At 37.9% G+C, this 18133-nt stretch overlaps 1 protein-coding gene across 2 annotated transcripts in view; it reads right to left on the bottom strand.

The window, feature by feature from the left end:
* Window positions 1-7648: 7648 nt before the first annotated feature.
* The window catches only part of PROS1 (protein S), a 101027-nt gene continuing 90542 nt past the window's right edge, over window positions 7649-18133 (bottom strand). For both annotated transcript variants that reach the window (XM_005548385.4, XM_065539287.2), the window contains exons 13-15: window positions 14361-14512; window positions 12099-12324; window positions 7649-8908 (exon numbers count right to left, since the gene is read on the bottom strand). In XM_005548385.4, the coding sequence (XP_005548442.2) occupies window positions 8748-8908; window positions 12099-12324; window positions 14361-14512 (539 nt within the window). In that variant the 3' untranslated portion in view covers window positions 7649-8747. The remainder of the gene's footprint in view (window positions 8909-12098; window positions 12325-14360; window positions 14513-18133) is intronic.

Genomic DNA, 18133 nt, shown 5'->3' with positions numbered 1-18133 from the left:
GAGATGATTGCCCAGTGACATCGACTGGTCCACTTGATTAGATCTCTATCTAAATTCCGCACTCACAGAGTTATTTATTTTTTATTGAACATTAACAGTTAAAAGTAACCTGGAATCTGTCAGCTTGATACTAAAAGACTAAATTAGCATCTTTGAAGACATGATACGAGAAGAATCATAGAAGCTACATTTGCTTTCTAGGTTAGTCATCTTTATGACCATATTTGTACAAAGGTACATAGATATTTGTGTCTTGTTCATTCATGTAGCCCAAATGCCCAGAAAGCATAGTGTTTGGCACATTTTGTGTGTTCCACAAATAGTTGTTGGATTAATGGATTGATCATTGCCTTCCCAACACCCCCACAGTTACCGTACCAGTGGGTTCTTAGGTTCTATGTGTTAGAAATAACTGGAGGACTGTGATGATTACGATGCAAACAAGAGACTTAAGATGCATGATTTTACTGATTTTTCTTTCTTTACGGTGTATTTTGGAAAGTTCCGCATGGGAGGTAGAAGATAATGAGAAATCTTCTCACAAGTCTTCATGTTTAGTTTTATGGCCCCCAAAGCTACCCAGGTATGTCTTCTCTGGGTCGAACAATCTGACCCCCAAGAAGACTACCTTATTATACCAGACGCTTTCTAGTAATTAGGTTCATTAAGGCTTAGTTTTTCTTCCTAGAAATAAAGACTGACAGGAAGGAGGGGAAGACTTAGGATTGGATGCCATGCTTCATGAACAGATTTTTTTGTGAAGCTGAAAAGAGCTGATGAGAGAAAAACTAGTGAGTGCTTAAAAGCTACAGATACTTAGGTGTCTAAGACATTCCTAGAGAACATCTATTTGAAACATCAGAGGGGAGAGTATAGATACCACGAATAGGAGAGTTTTACTCAAATTGGCTTAGCACAGATAAAAATTTCTTTGAAAGCTACTCTTTTTAGTTGGATATACATTTGCCAAACGTTTTCAAGTGCACAAAGTTCTGAGCTCTGAACAGATTCTTTAAAAATCAGCAAACTAACATAGGAACAGAAAACCAAGCATGGCATGTTCTCACTCATAAGTGAGAGTTGAGCAGTGAGAACACATGGACACAGGGAGGGGAACAGCACACACCAGGGCCTGTCGGTGGGTGGGAGGCAAGGGGAGGGATAGCATTAAGACAAATACCTAATGCATGCAGGGCTTGAAACCTAGATGATGGGTTGATAGGTGCAGCAAACCACCATGGCACATGTATACTTGTGTAACAAACCTGCACATTCTGCGCATGTATCCCAAATCTTAAAAATTAAAAAAAAAATCTGGTACTTGCAGAAGAAAAGAAAAAGTATTTAAACTTTTAGAATAATTATTCTACATATTTATTGAGCTATATCAAAGTTAGAAGAATGTTTGAAATTGATAAACTCCTCCAAGGAGGTATTGAACACATATCGAGGGTAGCTACAGCATTATCTCAATGATGGATTCTACCACAGAGTGCAGTCCAAGCAAGCTTCTTCCTTCACGTAATAGGATGAATATACCAGTCTCTTTAACTCACTAGTCTTCATAACCTGGTAAATTGACATCCTACTGGATTTTTCATAAGCTGGTAAATTGACATCCTACTGGATTTTTCATAAGCTGGTAAATTGACATCCTACTGGACACCATCCCAGGTGTTTCCCATTGTATTTCTAGCTTGCCATTAGTGCGCCAGCCACAGCTGATACTTGGGCTTGCTGTATGGCAGTAAGTTTAAACGTTTTCATAGTTCAATTTTCAGCATGAGGCTCAGAACAGCCCTTTTCACTCTGCACTTCCCCAAACATAATCACTGACAGCTCCATTTGTTGTAAATTGGCTGAACCCCAAAGAGGTCAGGAATAAGACAGAGATTCGTGGTTGCAAGCTCCCCACCATCGCCACTCCTGGCAGGATGTCACAAGGTCATCATTCCTGTACAGTCCTACAGAGGATCCTCTGTAGGATTCCTTGATGACCAAGAAGGTCAGAGATGATTTGGGGTGTATGCTGTCTAGCAGCTACTTGGCCAACAGCTCCTCCTCCAGAGCACTGGAGCATCATTTCCACAGCAAGTCAAGGTTGCATCCTCACCCTGGATAAACTAGCTGAGGACCCTCTTCCTCCTGCCTCACTTTCCATTTCCTTATCTCTTCCTTTGTGATTTATCCTCTGTCTCTGTCTTTCTCTTTGCTCATCATCTTTTTCTTTCTCTAGCTTTTTTCATTTTTTAAAATCATTTTCTACTAGTTCCTATTTTCTCTTTCCAGACATATTCATCTCTCTCTCTCTCATAATCTCTGAATTACATTTTTTTATAATCTCTGCCTCTTTCTTGTCTTTAGTCTAGAAATCTTTTCCTCTTCTTTCCATTTATATTTGTTCTTTGTGTCTGTCTCCCTTTTTTATATTTGGGATTTTTATTGTTTGTTTTTTGAGATAGGGTCTCACTCTGTTGTCCAGGCTGGGGTGCAGTGCACGCTTGTACTCCTGGGCTCACATCATCCTCTCGCCTCAGCTTCCCCAGTAACTGGGACTACAGGCACACATGCCACTGTGCCCAGCTAATTTTTTTTATTTTTCATTTTTTGTTTTTGTAAATATGGGGACTTCCTTTGTTACCCAGGCTTGTCTTGAACTCCTGACCTCAAGCAATCTTCCCACCTTGGCCTCCCAAGATTTGGGGATTACAGATGTGAGCCACTGCACCTGGCCCCTTTAATATGTTTGCTTAAACCTCCTCTCCCCTACCAAATTTTCTCTCCTCTTTTCTTTTTTAAATTTTCTCTTCTATTCTCTTTTCCCTCCCTTCCTCCATCCCTCCCTCCGTTTTTCTTTCTTTTTCTTTCTTTCCTCTCTTTCTTTCCTTCCTTCCTTCCTTCCTTCCTTTGTTTTTTTCTGAGACAGGGTCTCACTCTATTACCCAGGTTGGGGTGCAGTGGCACAATCATAGTTTACCTCAGCCTCAACCTCACCTGACTCAAGTGATCCTCCCACCTCAGCCTCCTGAGTAGCTGGGACCACAGGCATGCACAACTATGTCTGGATAGTTTTTGTTTCGTTTTGTTTTTTGTAGAGACACGGTTTTGCCATGCTGCCCACGATGATCTCTGACTCCCGGGCTCAAGCCTTCCACTGGCCTCGGCCTTCCACAGTGGGATTACGCTGCACCTGGCCCCTCTCCTCTTTCTTATATGCTCATCTGGTGTGGCATCAATTTGTCACTCTCTACTGCTATTTGTTTACAAAAAAAAGTAGATATTTATTTTTCTATTATTTCTCCATCTCTTATTCACCCTCCTCATCAAGTATTTTTCTATATTCTTTACTTTTCTTTCCCTCATTTTCAAATTTGTATTGTACCAAACTTTCATTGAATCTGTTTTCCACCTTTCTTGTTTTCTTTTATGTCTTCTCTTTGTTATCTTTTTCTGTCCTCCTGGTTTTGTACACACACACACACACACACACACACACACACACACACACGCGCACACACCTGTTCTTCCTCTCTGTCCTTCTTTCTCCTGTCCCGTTTGTTGTTGTTTGTTTTGTTTTGTTTTGAGACAGAGTCTTACTCTGCCGCCCAGGCTGGAGTGCAGTGGCGTGATCTCGGCTCACTGCAAGCTCCGCCTCCCGGGTTCACACCATTCTCCTGCCTCAGGCTCCCCAGTAGCTGAGACTACAGGCATCGGCCACCATGCCCGGCTAATTTTTTTGTATTTTTAGTAGAGATGGAGTTTCACCATGTTAGCCAGGATAGTCTTGATCTCCTGACCTTGTGATCTGCCTGCCTCATCCTCCCCAAGTGCTGGGATTATAGGCGTGAGCCACCGCGGCCGGCCTCCTGTCCCTTTTTTTAACTCATTCTTTGACTTTATGTCTGTTATTGTCTGTGTATGTGTGTGTGTGCATCGTGTATGCACACCCCTCACATGTGCACAGAAGACAGGAGGGGCAAGGAGAGGAGTGCATGAGGTTAGAGAGCTACCCACGGAGGCTGAATCTGTGGTTTGTAACCCTGGTTTCCCATGAGAATCTTCTGATTGAGTTGTCTGCAAAGGGGTCAATGAATCTAATAAGAAGCCTGGGTTTAGATCTACTGGTTTAATGATGAAACTCCTTGAAAGCCAAGATTAATTATTTTCACCTCATGCAATAATCAATAGGAAAAGAAAGGAGATTTTTGAGGACTATGGTGAAATAAGATATCTGTGTGACAGAGAGAATCCGAAAGCATTGTCGGAGATGGTCACAAAGACAGGACTTGGATGCAGGGAAATGAACAGAAATTCATATCTGTCTTTTTGGGCCTCGTTTAAATAGCACCTCACTGAGCTTTCGTTTAGAATCCATTTCTCCTTCCCAGAACCCCCTGCAAATATTTATTTCTGCATTTCAGTCTTTACCAAACTCAGGCCCATTTTTTAATTACTTGTCCACGTGTCCGCTCTCCCCTGGACTGAGCACATTGATGGCAGTACCACGATATTTGCTCCATTGTTTTCTTGGGATTGTTTCTAGCCCACGCTTCTAATTATCTAAGTGTTCAGAGTCAGTGTCAGCATTTGCTTAATTCAATTAAGTCACATCATACTTAATCTTCAAAATGTTATTAACATTAAGTAACTGATCAATATTAACAACTGAGACTTAATGACACAACCAGTTATATGTAGAACTGGAGAATTAGTTCTATCCAACCAATTGTTAGATTTGATGGAATTGTTTATTCCAACCATATACCATTTACTAAGTGCTGGGGTAACTAGGAAGAATATGGGAATAGTGTAGTTTCATATTTGGGCATGGACTCTTGACCCAGACATCGTGGTTCTTTGCAACTTGCCTTGCAATCCCAGCTTTGCCACTTGACTAGCCACATGTACAAGGTAGACTAAGTCTGTGCCTATTTTTCAGCACAGCCAGTTGTTAGTCCCCTGCAGCTACTCCATACATGCTGAGTTGGCTCAGAAGATGCTCATCTTCGGAAGCTCCAGTGTCAGCCCAAGTGTTCAATTTGTCTTTATTTAAATTATTATTTTTTTTGTATTTATTGTTTGGGACCTCCAGATCATAATGCCAGGTTCTTCCTATGTCAGTTAAACATTGGCCCACTCTCCCTTCTCTTCAAATCAACTGGAGGAAGGATTTGATGTATCAAGTGGTTCTCCCATCTGGAGATTAGGGACACCCCAGTTCCAGAATGAGATTGCAGATTTCACAGTTTGAAATGTTAACAGGAAAGAGAATCGATCAGTAGCAAATTGCAGATATTACTTTACAATTTCTTTCCCATGAAAATAGGGTTCTCTTCGGGGAGGGCTTGTTATGGCAAGTAGGTTAGCAGAAGTGAGTGTAAATTCACCAAATGCTATTCTTATCCACAAGCAAGACAACTGCTACACCATGGCACGTCCAAAGTACACTAGAGAGTATCGGACTGTGGGTCAGGAAGTACCCCCCAACCTCACTGCTTTGCAACTTGTTCCAAACCTCCCCATACTCAGTTCCCCTCTATTTTTGACACTCTTCGTTTCACACCTTGAAGCTAAGATCTTTTCCCATTGTCAGTTTGACCTTGTAATCTGGCCTTGCACTGTTTATATTATTAATAATATGTACCCAAAACCCACGTATGCTGGCCAAGGTAACTGCCCCTCACCTTCGCATTCTGCAAACACAAATACAAGATAGCCAGAGGTTATCTTGCACAGCACTAGATGAATCCCTAAGCAATGTCTCTTCCATAGAAGATCCAATTTTCAAATATAAGTTCTCTGAAAGCTCAAAGCTTGCTATAGCAAGAAACCCGCGTGCAAGACCATCATTAAAACTATCTTCTTCAAAAGGAGCAAACCACTGACCAAAAGTTTCTTTGTTTGTTTTTTTGAGACAGAGTCTCACCCTGTTGCCCAGGCTGGAGTGCAATGGCATAATCTTGGCTCACTGCAACCTCCACCTCCCGGGTTCAAGCGATTCTCCTGTCTCAGCCTCCCGACTAGCTGGGATTACAGGCGCCTGCCACCATGTCCAGCTGATTTTTGTACTTTTAGTAAAGATGGAGTTTCACCATGTTGGCCAGGCTGGTCTTGAACTCCTGACCTCAGGTGATCCACCCGCCTCGGCCTCCCAAAGTGCTGGGATTAGAGGCGTGAGCCACCAGACCCGGCCGACCAAAAGTTTTATCACTTCTTAGGATGACCAGAAAAGAGCTGCTTTGTAGCTCCAAGGAACAGGAATCTGAGGACTACCAAGAGCCAACTTGAGTATTGTGACTTCCTATTCCATTGGGTTTAGCCCTCAGACATTCTACTTTTTACTCCACATGCACAGAGTAGAGTAGGTGCTTGATAAATATTTGTTGCTGAATAAATGATTTAGAAATTATCAGACTAGTCCTTTGAGTCTCTAGTGACTGTGTATCTCCCAAATCAATATTCATAGCAACATGATGAAATCTGAAATAAAATTATTTCAGATATTCATCTTCTGTATTATTTCAGTTCCCACTGATGATTGCAACTAAAGGTCTAGGGGAATGCAAAAATAAATAGGCAAATATTTTGTGAAAAAATAAATTTTCACATGAAAAAGTCCCCTTTCCAGTAATACCACCAGTTCCTTAATTCTAGAATGAAAAGAAAATTGGAAATATTTATTGCACTGACATCTACGGACTAAGACTGGAATTATACCTTCAGACAGGAGAAATGAGGTGAATAGTCCCATTCTTACAGATTAACCAGTACTGATGGTTAATCTGATCATCGCTTTTACTGACCCATCACTGACCGCTGCAAATGGTTGAGTCCTATTACCATATCACATAACATGTTCAAAAAGAAAAAAGAAAACTTTTTCAAAATGTGAGTTCTAAGGGACTCTGGATGGCCGTGTTATTTGGAGTTTTTTCACTTATATACAAAGCTGAAATGGCACCAAATATCCACTTTGCCTTCAGAAAACTACTGTTCTCTACCGACTCTTTAAAAGTAGGCATCTATATTTCTTGTCAAAGTTCAAAATTAAACATCAATCAAAGATTCTTAGCCAGAGGTCTAGACTCTCTCTCTAGCCATGTATGAGCACATCTCAAAGGTAGATGAAATTTATAAATGCGTGTCTGGAGCCTCGACGAGCATCAGTGCGTGCAGAAAGGTTTCTGATGTGAAAGGTAGAACTGATCCCTATGTCTGACTTGTATGTGGCATAATCAAGTGAAAAGCAGGGAACTCCTCCCAAGAAGAAATTCATTTTCCCCTTTCTTTCACTCTTTTTCCCCTCTCTCATGTTTTCTCTGTTTTTCTTTATCCTTGCTTTTTTACCTGAATGTAATTATCAATAGTCACTTGCTGATATTCATCCCCCATAGTACCTGGTGGCAATCAGGAGAAAAATTATATCTAGCAAGACAATTTCTGGGATGTGTCAAAAGACACATGTTACTTTTACTTCTCTTCACTTTCTGAGTTCCAGTCTACCACCCAATCATAAATATTATTCAAATATTTGAGCTTTATCTGTCTTTTAACTGAAGAATGACTTCATTGTATGAAGAGTTAAATGTCTATTATGTAATTGTATGTTTTATTCAAACAGTTGATATAATAAAGATATTCACATGCATTTTTAAATTACACACCGGTTTATTATATGATATAAAATATAATGAAAAGAATTTATTTTTGAAAACTGTCAGTGAAACATCTGATGTACATCTGGTTATGAATGGTAGATTCAAATGTGGTAAAACTGCCACTTGAAATGCATCACAGTACCAGCAGGCACGTGGCAATCTTACCTCCTTCTTTGATTACAAAGATACAATACTCACTATATCCCTCTGTAGTCATCCTTTTGTTAAAATTTGTTCTGGTTTTCATAGTTCCTTTTGTACTTCAACAATCACATTTTGGCAACTTACTCTGGTAATTAAAAGTTGGATTCAAGGAAAACAACAAACTCCCACATTTGTTCATTCTCCTGTCCGTCTCTGAATTCTATCTTTTGTAATGTAGACCTTGTATGACGACACAGCCAAATATAAGAAATGTACCCATTTCAGATTTCCCCACGTATCCAACCTAATCTGATGTCTCATCCGGACAGACTGCAGCTCCCAAGAAGTAAGATTCCTGTGTGCTCTCAGGAAAGTTTGTTCCACTTGTTTTCTAATTCAGTAAAGATACTGGTTTAAATGTGAAGCCACGCAAGAGAAAGATGAAGCCAAAGCTGGTCCCCCTGAGGAATTGTTTTGAAATAAGGCATTAGGACACTCCATTCCATTCATATGTAATAGACCACCATCTCTTCTGCCTTCATCAGGAAAAAAACAAAAAAACAAAATAGTATCTGCCTATGAACAATAGTATTTAATTACATGTACTTTTGTTTGAGCTTACTTCCTAGCTTTCTGAAAAAAAAAATAGGTATTTAGACAGTAGTTCATGATGATAAAATTTAGTTTTATGAACAAAAATTGAAACTGTCATTTGTAGGAAAAAAATTCAAATTTAAAGTTGTTATTTTTCACTATTCTTAGATAGCAAAAGAAGTAAGAATTTCTTTACTGTGATTTACATCACAACAGAATTTTTTTCCTTGACAAAGGACCTTTTAAAAATAATCAAAGACTGCACATTGTAAATAAAACCCTTCAGCTGTTATTGAAACGTAAGTATAATTACACACAAGGAAAAGGTATTATCAGCAGAGAAAAGATGGCTTAAGAATTCTTTGTCTTTTTCCAAACTGATGGACATGAGTGAGCTCTAATATCATTATGTTTAGAAATGGCTTCATCCAGATCCAACTCTACACCATTAATATTCACTTCCATGCAGCCATTATAAAAGGCATTCACTGGTGTGGCACTGAATGGAACATCTGTAAAAGCAGAATATTAGACTATTAGTCCAAGACTTTTAGTATCTTGTTTGTTTACACTGAGAGAAGTCATTCAGACTTCCTATTACCAGCAAAATTTTAATCCTAAAGGAAAAGTTAATAGTGAAATTCTATTCCAAAAATATACATTAAGTGACTCTGATATACATGTTATTGTACTTCATTGAATTCAGCATGTCACGAGTTCCTCGGATTTCATAAACACAATTAGCTCCATTTAAACTTAAACACATTTGAGGGAGAGTAAAACAAGCATATTCTTGTGATATTCTATTTTTATTATACAAATAACATATTATTTTCTTTTTAAACTTAAGCAATATGTTAAGCATTGTTAAATCATGTTTTCAACTCCAAATTATAGCTACTTGGAAATCTCTTTTAAATACCATGATCAATATATCTCTTTTATTATTGTTGGAATAAAAGCAGATTTCTGTATTTTTTCCAAAGAAATAGTTTTTTGTTGAGCATGCAATAGGTCATGATAGAGGATTCACTTTCATGTACTATTTGGAGTTCCTAAAAATAACAATCTTCCTTCCTCTTTGTTGGCTTCTCCTCTCCATTAATCTTAACTCACAATGGATATTCTTTAGCCCTTATTCTTCATCTTCAGTACCTCGTGCCAAAAAAAAAAATCTTGAAATTTTCAACTTCTAACTTGCCAAGACAGTGAATAAAGTTCACACATTATTATGAGTTCATAGCATTTGTTAAGAATCTCTTTCAAGTTGGGCTAAATATCATAGATTTTGCCACTTTTCCTTTTTTGAGAAAAGAAATTACTCAAATTCATTCATTTTTTGAGGAACGAAATTACTCAAAATCATCCATTTCTCTTGGGTTTTAATTCTTCACATGCAATTTAGCATGCCTACTTTGCATGCAATTAATAATTTACCCATCCCACAGTTTATACTCTTAATACCTCAATATTTAGCTCCTCTCAAATTTTCTCCAGACATTTTGCCTGAAGTTAGTCCTCAGTGCTGTTGCCAAAGTCCCCAAACCACTGAAATTTTGATAATTCTACTTCTTTTAAACTCTTTGTTGGTTTGATTTCCTAAAATTGCATTCAACTAACTTATGGATAAGGTAGTAGATAGATTTCAATATAGAATTCATTCATTCAAAGTATAATTTTACTCCCTAATAATTAGGCATGCTCACTACTTACCTCTATTGATCTATCTATGTTACCTCTATTGATCGATCGATCTATCTATCTATCTATCTATCTATCTATCTATCTATCTATCTATAGCTTTTAAAGCCTATTTACTTCTATTTCCCAAAACCCCAGATACAATTTCCATGTATGGGAAATCAAGACCATGAGCAGTTTAAGCAATATATTGAATATATTGAAGGTTATCAGAGGTCCAGACATCAAACTCAGAATTCTCCCTATGAGAATAAATTGCAAATGTCATCTGAAAATGCTTCTAAATAACTTTCTGCCTCTTTTTTTCCATTTAAAGTGAAATATTGGTGCCAATTTCATATTTTCCAATATTTAGTTAAAGATGACTCTGCTTTTCCTCCAGTTTTCCCCATCTTGGTAAATGGAATCTCCATCCACACAACTGCTCATGCCAGATAGCTAAAAGTCACCCTTATACCTGTCTGTTTTTCAGTCATTGAATCCTATTAATTTTGTTTCTAACACATATCTCCAATCTATTCACTGTCCATCATCTTTACTGCTATCACCCTATTCCTGCAGCTTCCTCGGTTTCCTCATCTGTAAAATGGGGATAACAATGGCACTTACTTCACTGGACTATTTTGAAAATTAAACAAGTGGATATATTTGAAGCACTTTGAACAATGCCCAGACCGTTTGTTTTGCAACAATTGATGGTAGTTTAGATACTGCAACTATTGTCACTGCTTCCTCATCTGGACTACTGAATAGCCTCTCAGATCATCTCAATTAAACCCACTTTTGTCTCCCACCTATCCATCTCCATCCAGCATGCAGAGTGACTTTTTAAAATTGTAATATTGCTATACTTCTTCCTTGTTTAAAACTTTTAATAGTTCCATGTCTCTCATTATAAGACTTATGACCCTGAACTCGGTCTACAAACAATCCATCCAACCACCCAGTTCACGGCCTCATTATATACCACTGTCTCCCTTGCTCAGTATGCTTTAACCATACTGATATCCTACAGATTCCTCCAGCGTGTCATCCCTTTCCACTCTGCCCACACATGGAACATTGTACTTGCATAGTAACTCCAATCCCCACTCCCACACCTGGTTAAATTTATATAACCTTTTCAGTATCAGATTTATAGTTTAGTCTATTATTCAGACCAGTTGTTTCTGGTCCCCACGACCAGGTGAGAAGTCATATTTTCAGGTTCTAAAAGTAACCCATACTTTTCCCTCATGAAAGTGATCACAATTTTAATATTTTGATATTTTCCTAATTAGTTGTTTAATGTCTACCTCTGCCACTAGATTTTTTATTACTATGTTGTGAGCACTTGGGACCCAGGGTCTTAATAAAGGCTGGATAAATGGGGCTGGGCGCGGTGGCTCACGCCTGTAATCCCAGCACTTTGGGAGGCGGAGGCAGACGAATCACAAGGTCAGCAGATGGAGACCATCCTGGCTAACACGGTGAAACCCTGTCTCTACTAGAAATACAAAAAACTAGCCGAGCGTGGCGGCGCCTGTAGTCCCAGCTACTCGGGAGGCTGAGGCAGGAGAATGGCGGGAACCCGGGAGGCGGAGCTCGCAGTGAGCCGAGATCCCGCCACTGCACTCCAGCCTGGGCGACAGAGCGAGACTCCGTCTCAAAAAAAAAAAAAAGTTGGATAAATGATAAGATGAACTTAATAATAGATGAATAAATATTGGATAAATACAAACAAATATTGAACTTATAAGACTATTGTGACGACGAAATAAAATAACATATCCTTTCTGCCTGGGATAGCCAAATGCAGCAAAACTTGATCAGCCTTAGTTTAACGTTTTTAAACTAAATAAAACAAAAATATGCCAATAAACTGTCGGTACTAGCCCCTAGAAAAAGAATAATGAGTACTGGATTTTATGTTCCCTTCTGATGCTTTTTTAGTATAATTATATATTTCAAATACTATCAATTTGATTTAAAATATACTTTTTAAAACTGAAGAAAAAGTACCTGGAAGGCCACCCAGGTACGTGGCCACTTTTCCTTTCATTGCTTTGTCCAAGATGGCAAGTTGTGTTTGTAGCTCTTCCTGGGAGATGGTTTCTATTTTAAGTGGTGTCAATAACTCCAGATTGTTTCTGTTGACTCTAAATTCCAGATGAGATCGTTGATTGGAACATAGACTTAGGGCCTGTATCCGATATATTACAGTATTTTCAACAGATATCACAATATCCTGAAGAACAAAGATTCAACACAAGCAAGGAGTAAGAGTAATGCTGCTTAAGAGTGACTTTTGAGTTTTTGAAAGTCAAAAACTACATTTCAATAAGGAAAGAAAATGTATGATAGAGCCTCTAAATTTAAGTGAAAAATTACTAATTATTATAACACTAACATAATAATTATGACTAAATTTTAAAATACACATTAGTTTTACAAACTCTAAGTTTAGCTAACATATAAATGTATACTGGTTTCTGAAAATTCAGTAAAACAACCAGAACCTACAGGAGTGTCTTAAGCAATATCTTTCTGTTTATGAGCCTTCCTAATTTCCAAGTTTACATATGAAAAGGGAAGGAGTTGAATCACTCTTTGTTGAAGAAAAGACTTGGGAAATTTAAAATGCTTTAGTAAGCATATGTCAGCAGGACTAACAGGTTTCTTTGTGCCACACAAGCAATCCTATAGACTTGGGATAAAATAAGTGAAGAGGCCCTGAGAAAGAAAAACCAGGTATTGCCAACAGTACATTATAGAACATTTACCAGAAGATTCTCCAGAAAGAAACTGTTCATTCTGCTGAACTTTTCAAACTGCCGTTATGCCTAAATTACTCAATGTGTTGAGTGTGATCTCTTCAGGTAGCTTATATGGCATAGAGGAAAGTAATAAAACCATAGTCAGAAATGTTTATTTAGGAATCCAAGATACCTATTTGAAGTGAAAAGACTATACTTTGCAAATACAGGTTGCTTGAGGAAATCTGTTATTGTGTTGTACATGTCCATATCCTTAAACTCATTAAAAGAGATGGTTAATAAAGAAAATGTTCCAGAATGATCAATGGTATCTGGAATATGGTCATGAAATATTGCACATAGACCTTATGAAGGAAATCTGACATACAAAGAAAGAATCATGGAGGCAAACACTCAAAGGATAAAATAAATATCAAAGACATGGCATGCGCTAACCTCCTCCACTGTATGAACGTAGTGTTGAAGATAGGAATTCAATTTTGTTTACAAAGAAAAACAAACTAGCAAACAAAAAAACCCATGAAATCCAAATGTAGAAAGCTCCTTAAAGACAGGAGGTTAAAACAAAAACACAAACAAAAAAAACTCATCAGGATATTTTTAGGTTACTTATGGTTAACCACCAGAAACTTCCCATCCTCCTCCCTGAATCATACGTTAAGTTGCAAACAGCATAACCTGTTTTACTACAATAGACATTATTCAACCATAGGTCTCTTTCTAAAATCTACTGAAAGCATCCAAGCCAGCCTTGGCATAAACATCAGCTTCTTGCTGTAACTTGTTGGAATCCACTGTGGATGACACATAGACAGAGCAATTATCCTCTAATAGAAGTCTGAATAATACAGATCTTCTGATAACCCTCATATTTCCTTTCATCTAAGGTTTTTTTGTGTTCTTCCTCCTAATTTCAAATAAGAGTTGCCAGTAAGAAGCCAAGTGGACCAGTTTTAACTTTCTCTCTTTTTTCCTAACTTACTCTTGGGAGAAAAGATTAAGAGTGTAAGAAAGAACAAAACATTATAATTAAGCACTGAATATCTCACAGTGCACTGTAATTAGACTCACTTCTATGTTGACAGTACAGACTAATTCCCACGATGCTTAAAGGATTCTTAATAAGGGTGGATCTCTATGCACTCAGATGATTCCAAGCAGCCTCTGTGAGGGTCTGCCTAATCTTACCTATAGATGCAGTAGGTTTTTCAATCCTCCCTCCCCTTACTTCTTCGTTCAGACCTTGGAAACAAGCCAGCAAAAAAGGTAACAATAATAGACATTTTTTTGAGTCCTTAATGATGTGCTGGAGATTGTGCCAAATACTTTACATAAGTTATGTTATTTAATCTTCAAAATAGTCCTTTGAGGTAAATACTGCCAAATCACTTTACATAAGTTACTTTATTTAATCTTCGAAATAGTCCTTTGAGGTAAGTACTGCTATATATCCATTTTAAAAAATGAAAAGAAAAACAAGGCTCATACAGGTGTAGAGTTAAGTTACCTGTGATTTTTCAGAGGTGGAGTCCACCAAGGACACAGCAAAGGGCACTGTGTTGTTACTAGAAACCAAGGCAAGCATAACACCAGTGCCCATGGATGGACGAATATTCAAGGTCACATTTATATGCCAACCCTCAGCATTGGATCCATTATCTATTTAAAAGAATGAAATAGAAATATGATCAATGCACTCCTAAAGTGCACCAGGAGGAATTATTATTAATACAGTCCAGGTAATATTCAAAACTATCTTGTGTAATACTAAACATTTTGTTCCCTTTCTCAATGATCTATATAACCTAGGCAAAACAAAACAAAAAAAAAATTTTTTTTAATGCAGCCAAGAAACACTCAAATGGAGTCCCATCTTCCCGTTCTTCCTAGAAGAGAATTCTGGAATGTGGTGTTAAGGATTATCACGGATTTTCCCTGTTTGCTCTTTAACAGCTCTTCCTTCTCCCTTGCACACTTACCAATGCTCTCAAAGTGGTCATATTTCAAAGTACACATTTGAAAGTTCAACAATTTTTCTGTAATCATGGAGGGAGAATCTGGGTACAGTTGCCATCATCACTCCAAAGGATAAATATGATCTATATACATAGGAGAGTTGGATAGTTTGATACTAGAGAAATACACTGACATCAGCAGTTAGTTTTGAAATCAGAATGGGAACCCTTGTTTCGTGACTCTCTTGTCCTAATCCTCCACATTCTCTTTCTTCATTACTAGGTTAAGTGTCTATCCCACTAAAGCGCAAGCTCTAGGAGGTATATGTCTCTATCATTGCTTTGTTTCCCCAGCAGTCACTCGATAGATATTTGTTGAATTAATATGTTTCTGGAGTAGTTGGATTCCTAAAAATATTAGTTCATAATCTGAATGAAGTCTTCCTCATGTAATATAATATAACATATAGCAAAGCCCAGATACCACATGGAGCCCTTGAAAGGGTAAATGTGAATAAGGAAAATCATTTTCCTTTGACAAGATGTTCTTCCACTTAGCCACATATAATGTCACCAAGTGTTCTATTATAATCCTGGAATTCCCACTCAGAAGAAAAAAATATATAGGCCAGGTGCAGTGGCACATGCCTGTAATCCTAGTACTTTGGAATTGCCTGAGCTCAGGAGTTCAAGACCAGCCTGGGCGACATGGTGAAACATCTCTACTGAAAAAAAAAATACACAAAATTAGCCGAGCATGGTGGTGTGTACCTGTAGTCCCAGCTACTCGGGAGGCTTGATTCAGGAGAATCACTTGAACTCAGGAGGCAGAGGTTGCAGTGAGCTGAAATCACGTCACTGCACTCCAGCCTGGGAAAAAGAGTGAGACTCTGTCTCCAAAAAAAAAAAAAAGAATGTGTATATGTAATCATTGTGAAATAAGTAATTTTTTATTGATATATCATAATTGTACATATTTTGGGGTACATATGTCATTTGATAAATGCATACAATGTGTAATGCTCAAACCAGGGTAATTGGAATTTCTATCACCTAAACATTTATCTTGAAATAAGTAAATTTAACACAGGATATTAAACTCAAACTAAAATGAACAAGCAAATGTACAGAAGTTAAAATGTAACATTAAATATTAATTACAAAGTAGATCACTTACAAATTATCCATGAAATCATTAATTACTTATTAAAGTAATTTTTTTAGATACAATGTAACTCATTTTCATTACCTTTTCGGGATTTTTTTCCTTTGGCCAAATCATTGTGGATTTAGTTTTATCCTAATTTAATCCTCACCCTATTTATAACTTAAAAAAAAAATCCTTCATATGCAGAACACAGTTAGGCATTGTATTAATTTATGTTAGAAAAAGGGAAATCATTTTCGTAAAATTTGTCCTTAGAAATGTAGTAAAAAAGGCTGGGCACAGTGGCTCATGCTTGTAATACCAGCACTGGGAGGCTGAGGCAGGAGGATCACTTGAGGCGAGGAGTTTGAAAACTGACCTGAGCAACATAGGAAGACTCTGTCTCTGCAAAACATAGAAATTAGCAAGGCACGGTGGCATGCGGCTATAGTCCTAGCTACTTGGGACGCTGAGGCGGGAAGACTGCTTGAGCCCAGAAGGTCTAGGTTACAGTGAGCCATGATTGCACCATGGCACTCCAGCCTGGATGACAGAGAGAGACCCTATCTCAAAAACAAACAAACAAATGTAGTAAAAAGAGACTACGAAAGATGGGAGAGTGGCAGGAGGGCAGGGGTTGAAAAATTACCAATTGGGTATCATGTTCACTATTTGGGTGATGTGTACACCAAAAGCCCAGATTTCACCACTACACAATATATCACAATACACACCTGTAATAAATCTGCATTTGTACCTCCTACTTACATAAAATTTTAAAATTTGTATTAATGTAGTAAACACTTTTTTTTCTTTCTTTTTTTTTTTTTTTGAGACATGCTGTCACTCTGTCATCCAGGCTGGAATGCAGTGGTAAGATCACAGTTCTCTGCTGCGTCAACCTATTGGGCTCAAGCCATCCTCCCACCTCAGCCTCCTGAGTAGCTGGGACTACAGGCGCATGCCATCAGGCTTGGCTAATTTTTGTATTTTTTGTGAAGTCAGGGTTTTGCCATGTTGCCAAGGCTGGTCTTGAACTCTTGGGCTCTAGCTCTTTGGAATCTGCCCGCCTCAGCCTCCTAAAGTTCTGGGATTATAGGTGTGAGCCACCTTACCTCGCCCTTTTTAGGTTACAAATAAACACAATTAAAATGATATCTCTTAAAGCAGAGATATCAGATTAATGCTAACAATTTATAATGCTCAAAGTGTTAGTAGCTCAAATAATGAACTATTAAAAAAGACAAAGAATTCAGTAAAATAAATAGAATGTATAAATAGCTAATAAACATACGGGAGGATATTCAAGTTCAGTAGAAATTAGGGAAATAATATTAATATTCAACTCTATAAACTTTAATTTTTGAACTATCAGATTGGAAAAAAGAAACTCAAGCATACACTTTCTCATTCTGTTGGTAGAAATATTAATTGATAAAAGATTTTTGGAAAAGAATGTAATTGAACCTCTAATAATTATATGTTTGCATAACCTTTGATAGAGATAACCTAATTCTAAAATTTTCTTCCATAGAATTAATCACATAAAGGTAGAAGGAGGTATGTTTTAGGATGTTCATAGAAGTATTATTTATAAGATCACTATGGTAAGATTCCCTGCTCTACTTGGGCTGTAGAAAATTGGAAAGAGTACTACCCCTACCCTGACAACAACAAAAGCCAAATTATCTGCATAATCACGACTTCTCTTGGAACTATCAAAGAGCTGAGGTCACAGGGCAACAAACTAACCAGAAACCTAAAGAAAGACAGGTGTTTCCAAGGAGAGCCAGAATGAGAACACTTTCTAACCCAGGGCAGATAGGAGATGCCATGCAATTTGCTAAAAATAATTTAGGTAAAGATTTAAACTAATTGCTGAACTCCAAGTGGGGGCTGATGTAAGAGCTTAGAAGCCCCAGAAACTGCAGACACAAAGACAATTCATACTCATTCACAGGCTCTTCTCCACAGACCTTACTGTGCACTCAAGAGAAAACAGAGTGCGAGGAAGGAGACCCGAGAAAGCCTCTCTCTTAATACGGTCCTGAAAGCAGCACCAGTTACAGGGAAGCCACAAAGCTCCACCTAGATCCTTCTCGGTCTTCTCTACACAACAAAGTTTTCAAGCCAGGAGAAAGGCAGCAAACCTTGTGATTAGGACACATATGAGGACTC

Source organism: Macaca fascicularis, chromosome 2 (assembly GCF_037993035.2).
Source record: "Macaca fascicularis isolate 582-1 chromosome 2, T2T-MFA8v1.1".
Taxonomy (NCBI): Eukaryota; Metazoa; Chordata; class Mammalia; order Primates; family Cercopithecidae; genus Macaca; species Macaca fascicularis.
The sequence above is the reverse complement of the archived record's forward strand: the minus strand, read 5'-3'. Positions and strand labels throughout refer to the sequence as shown.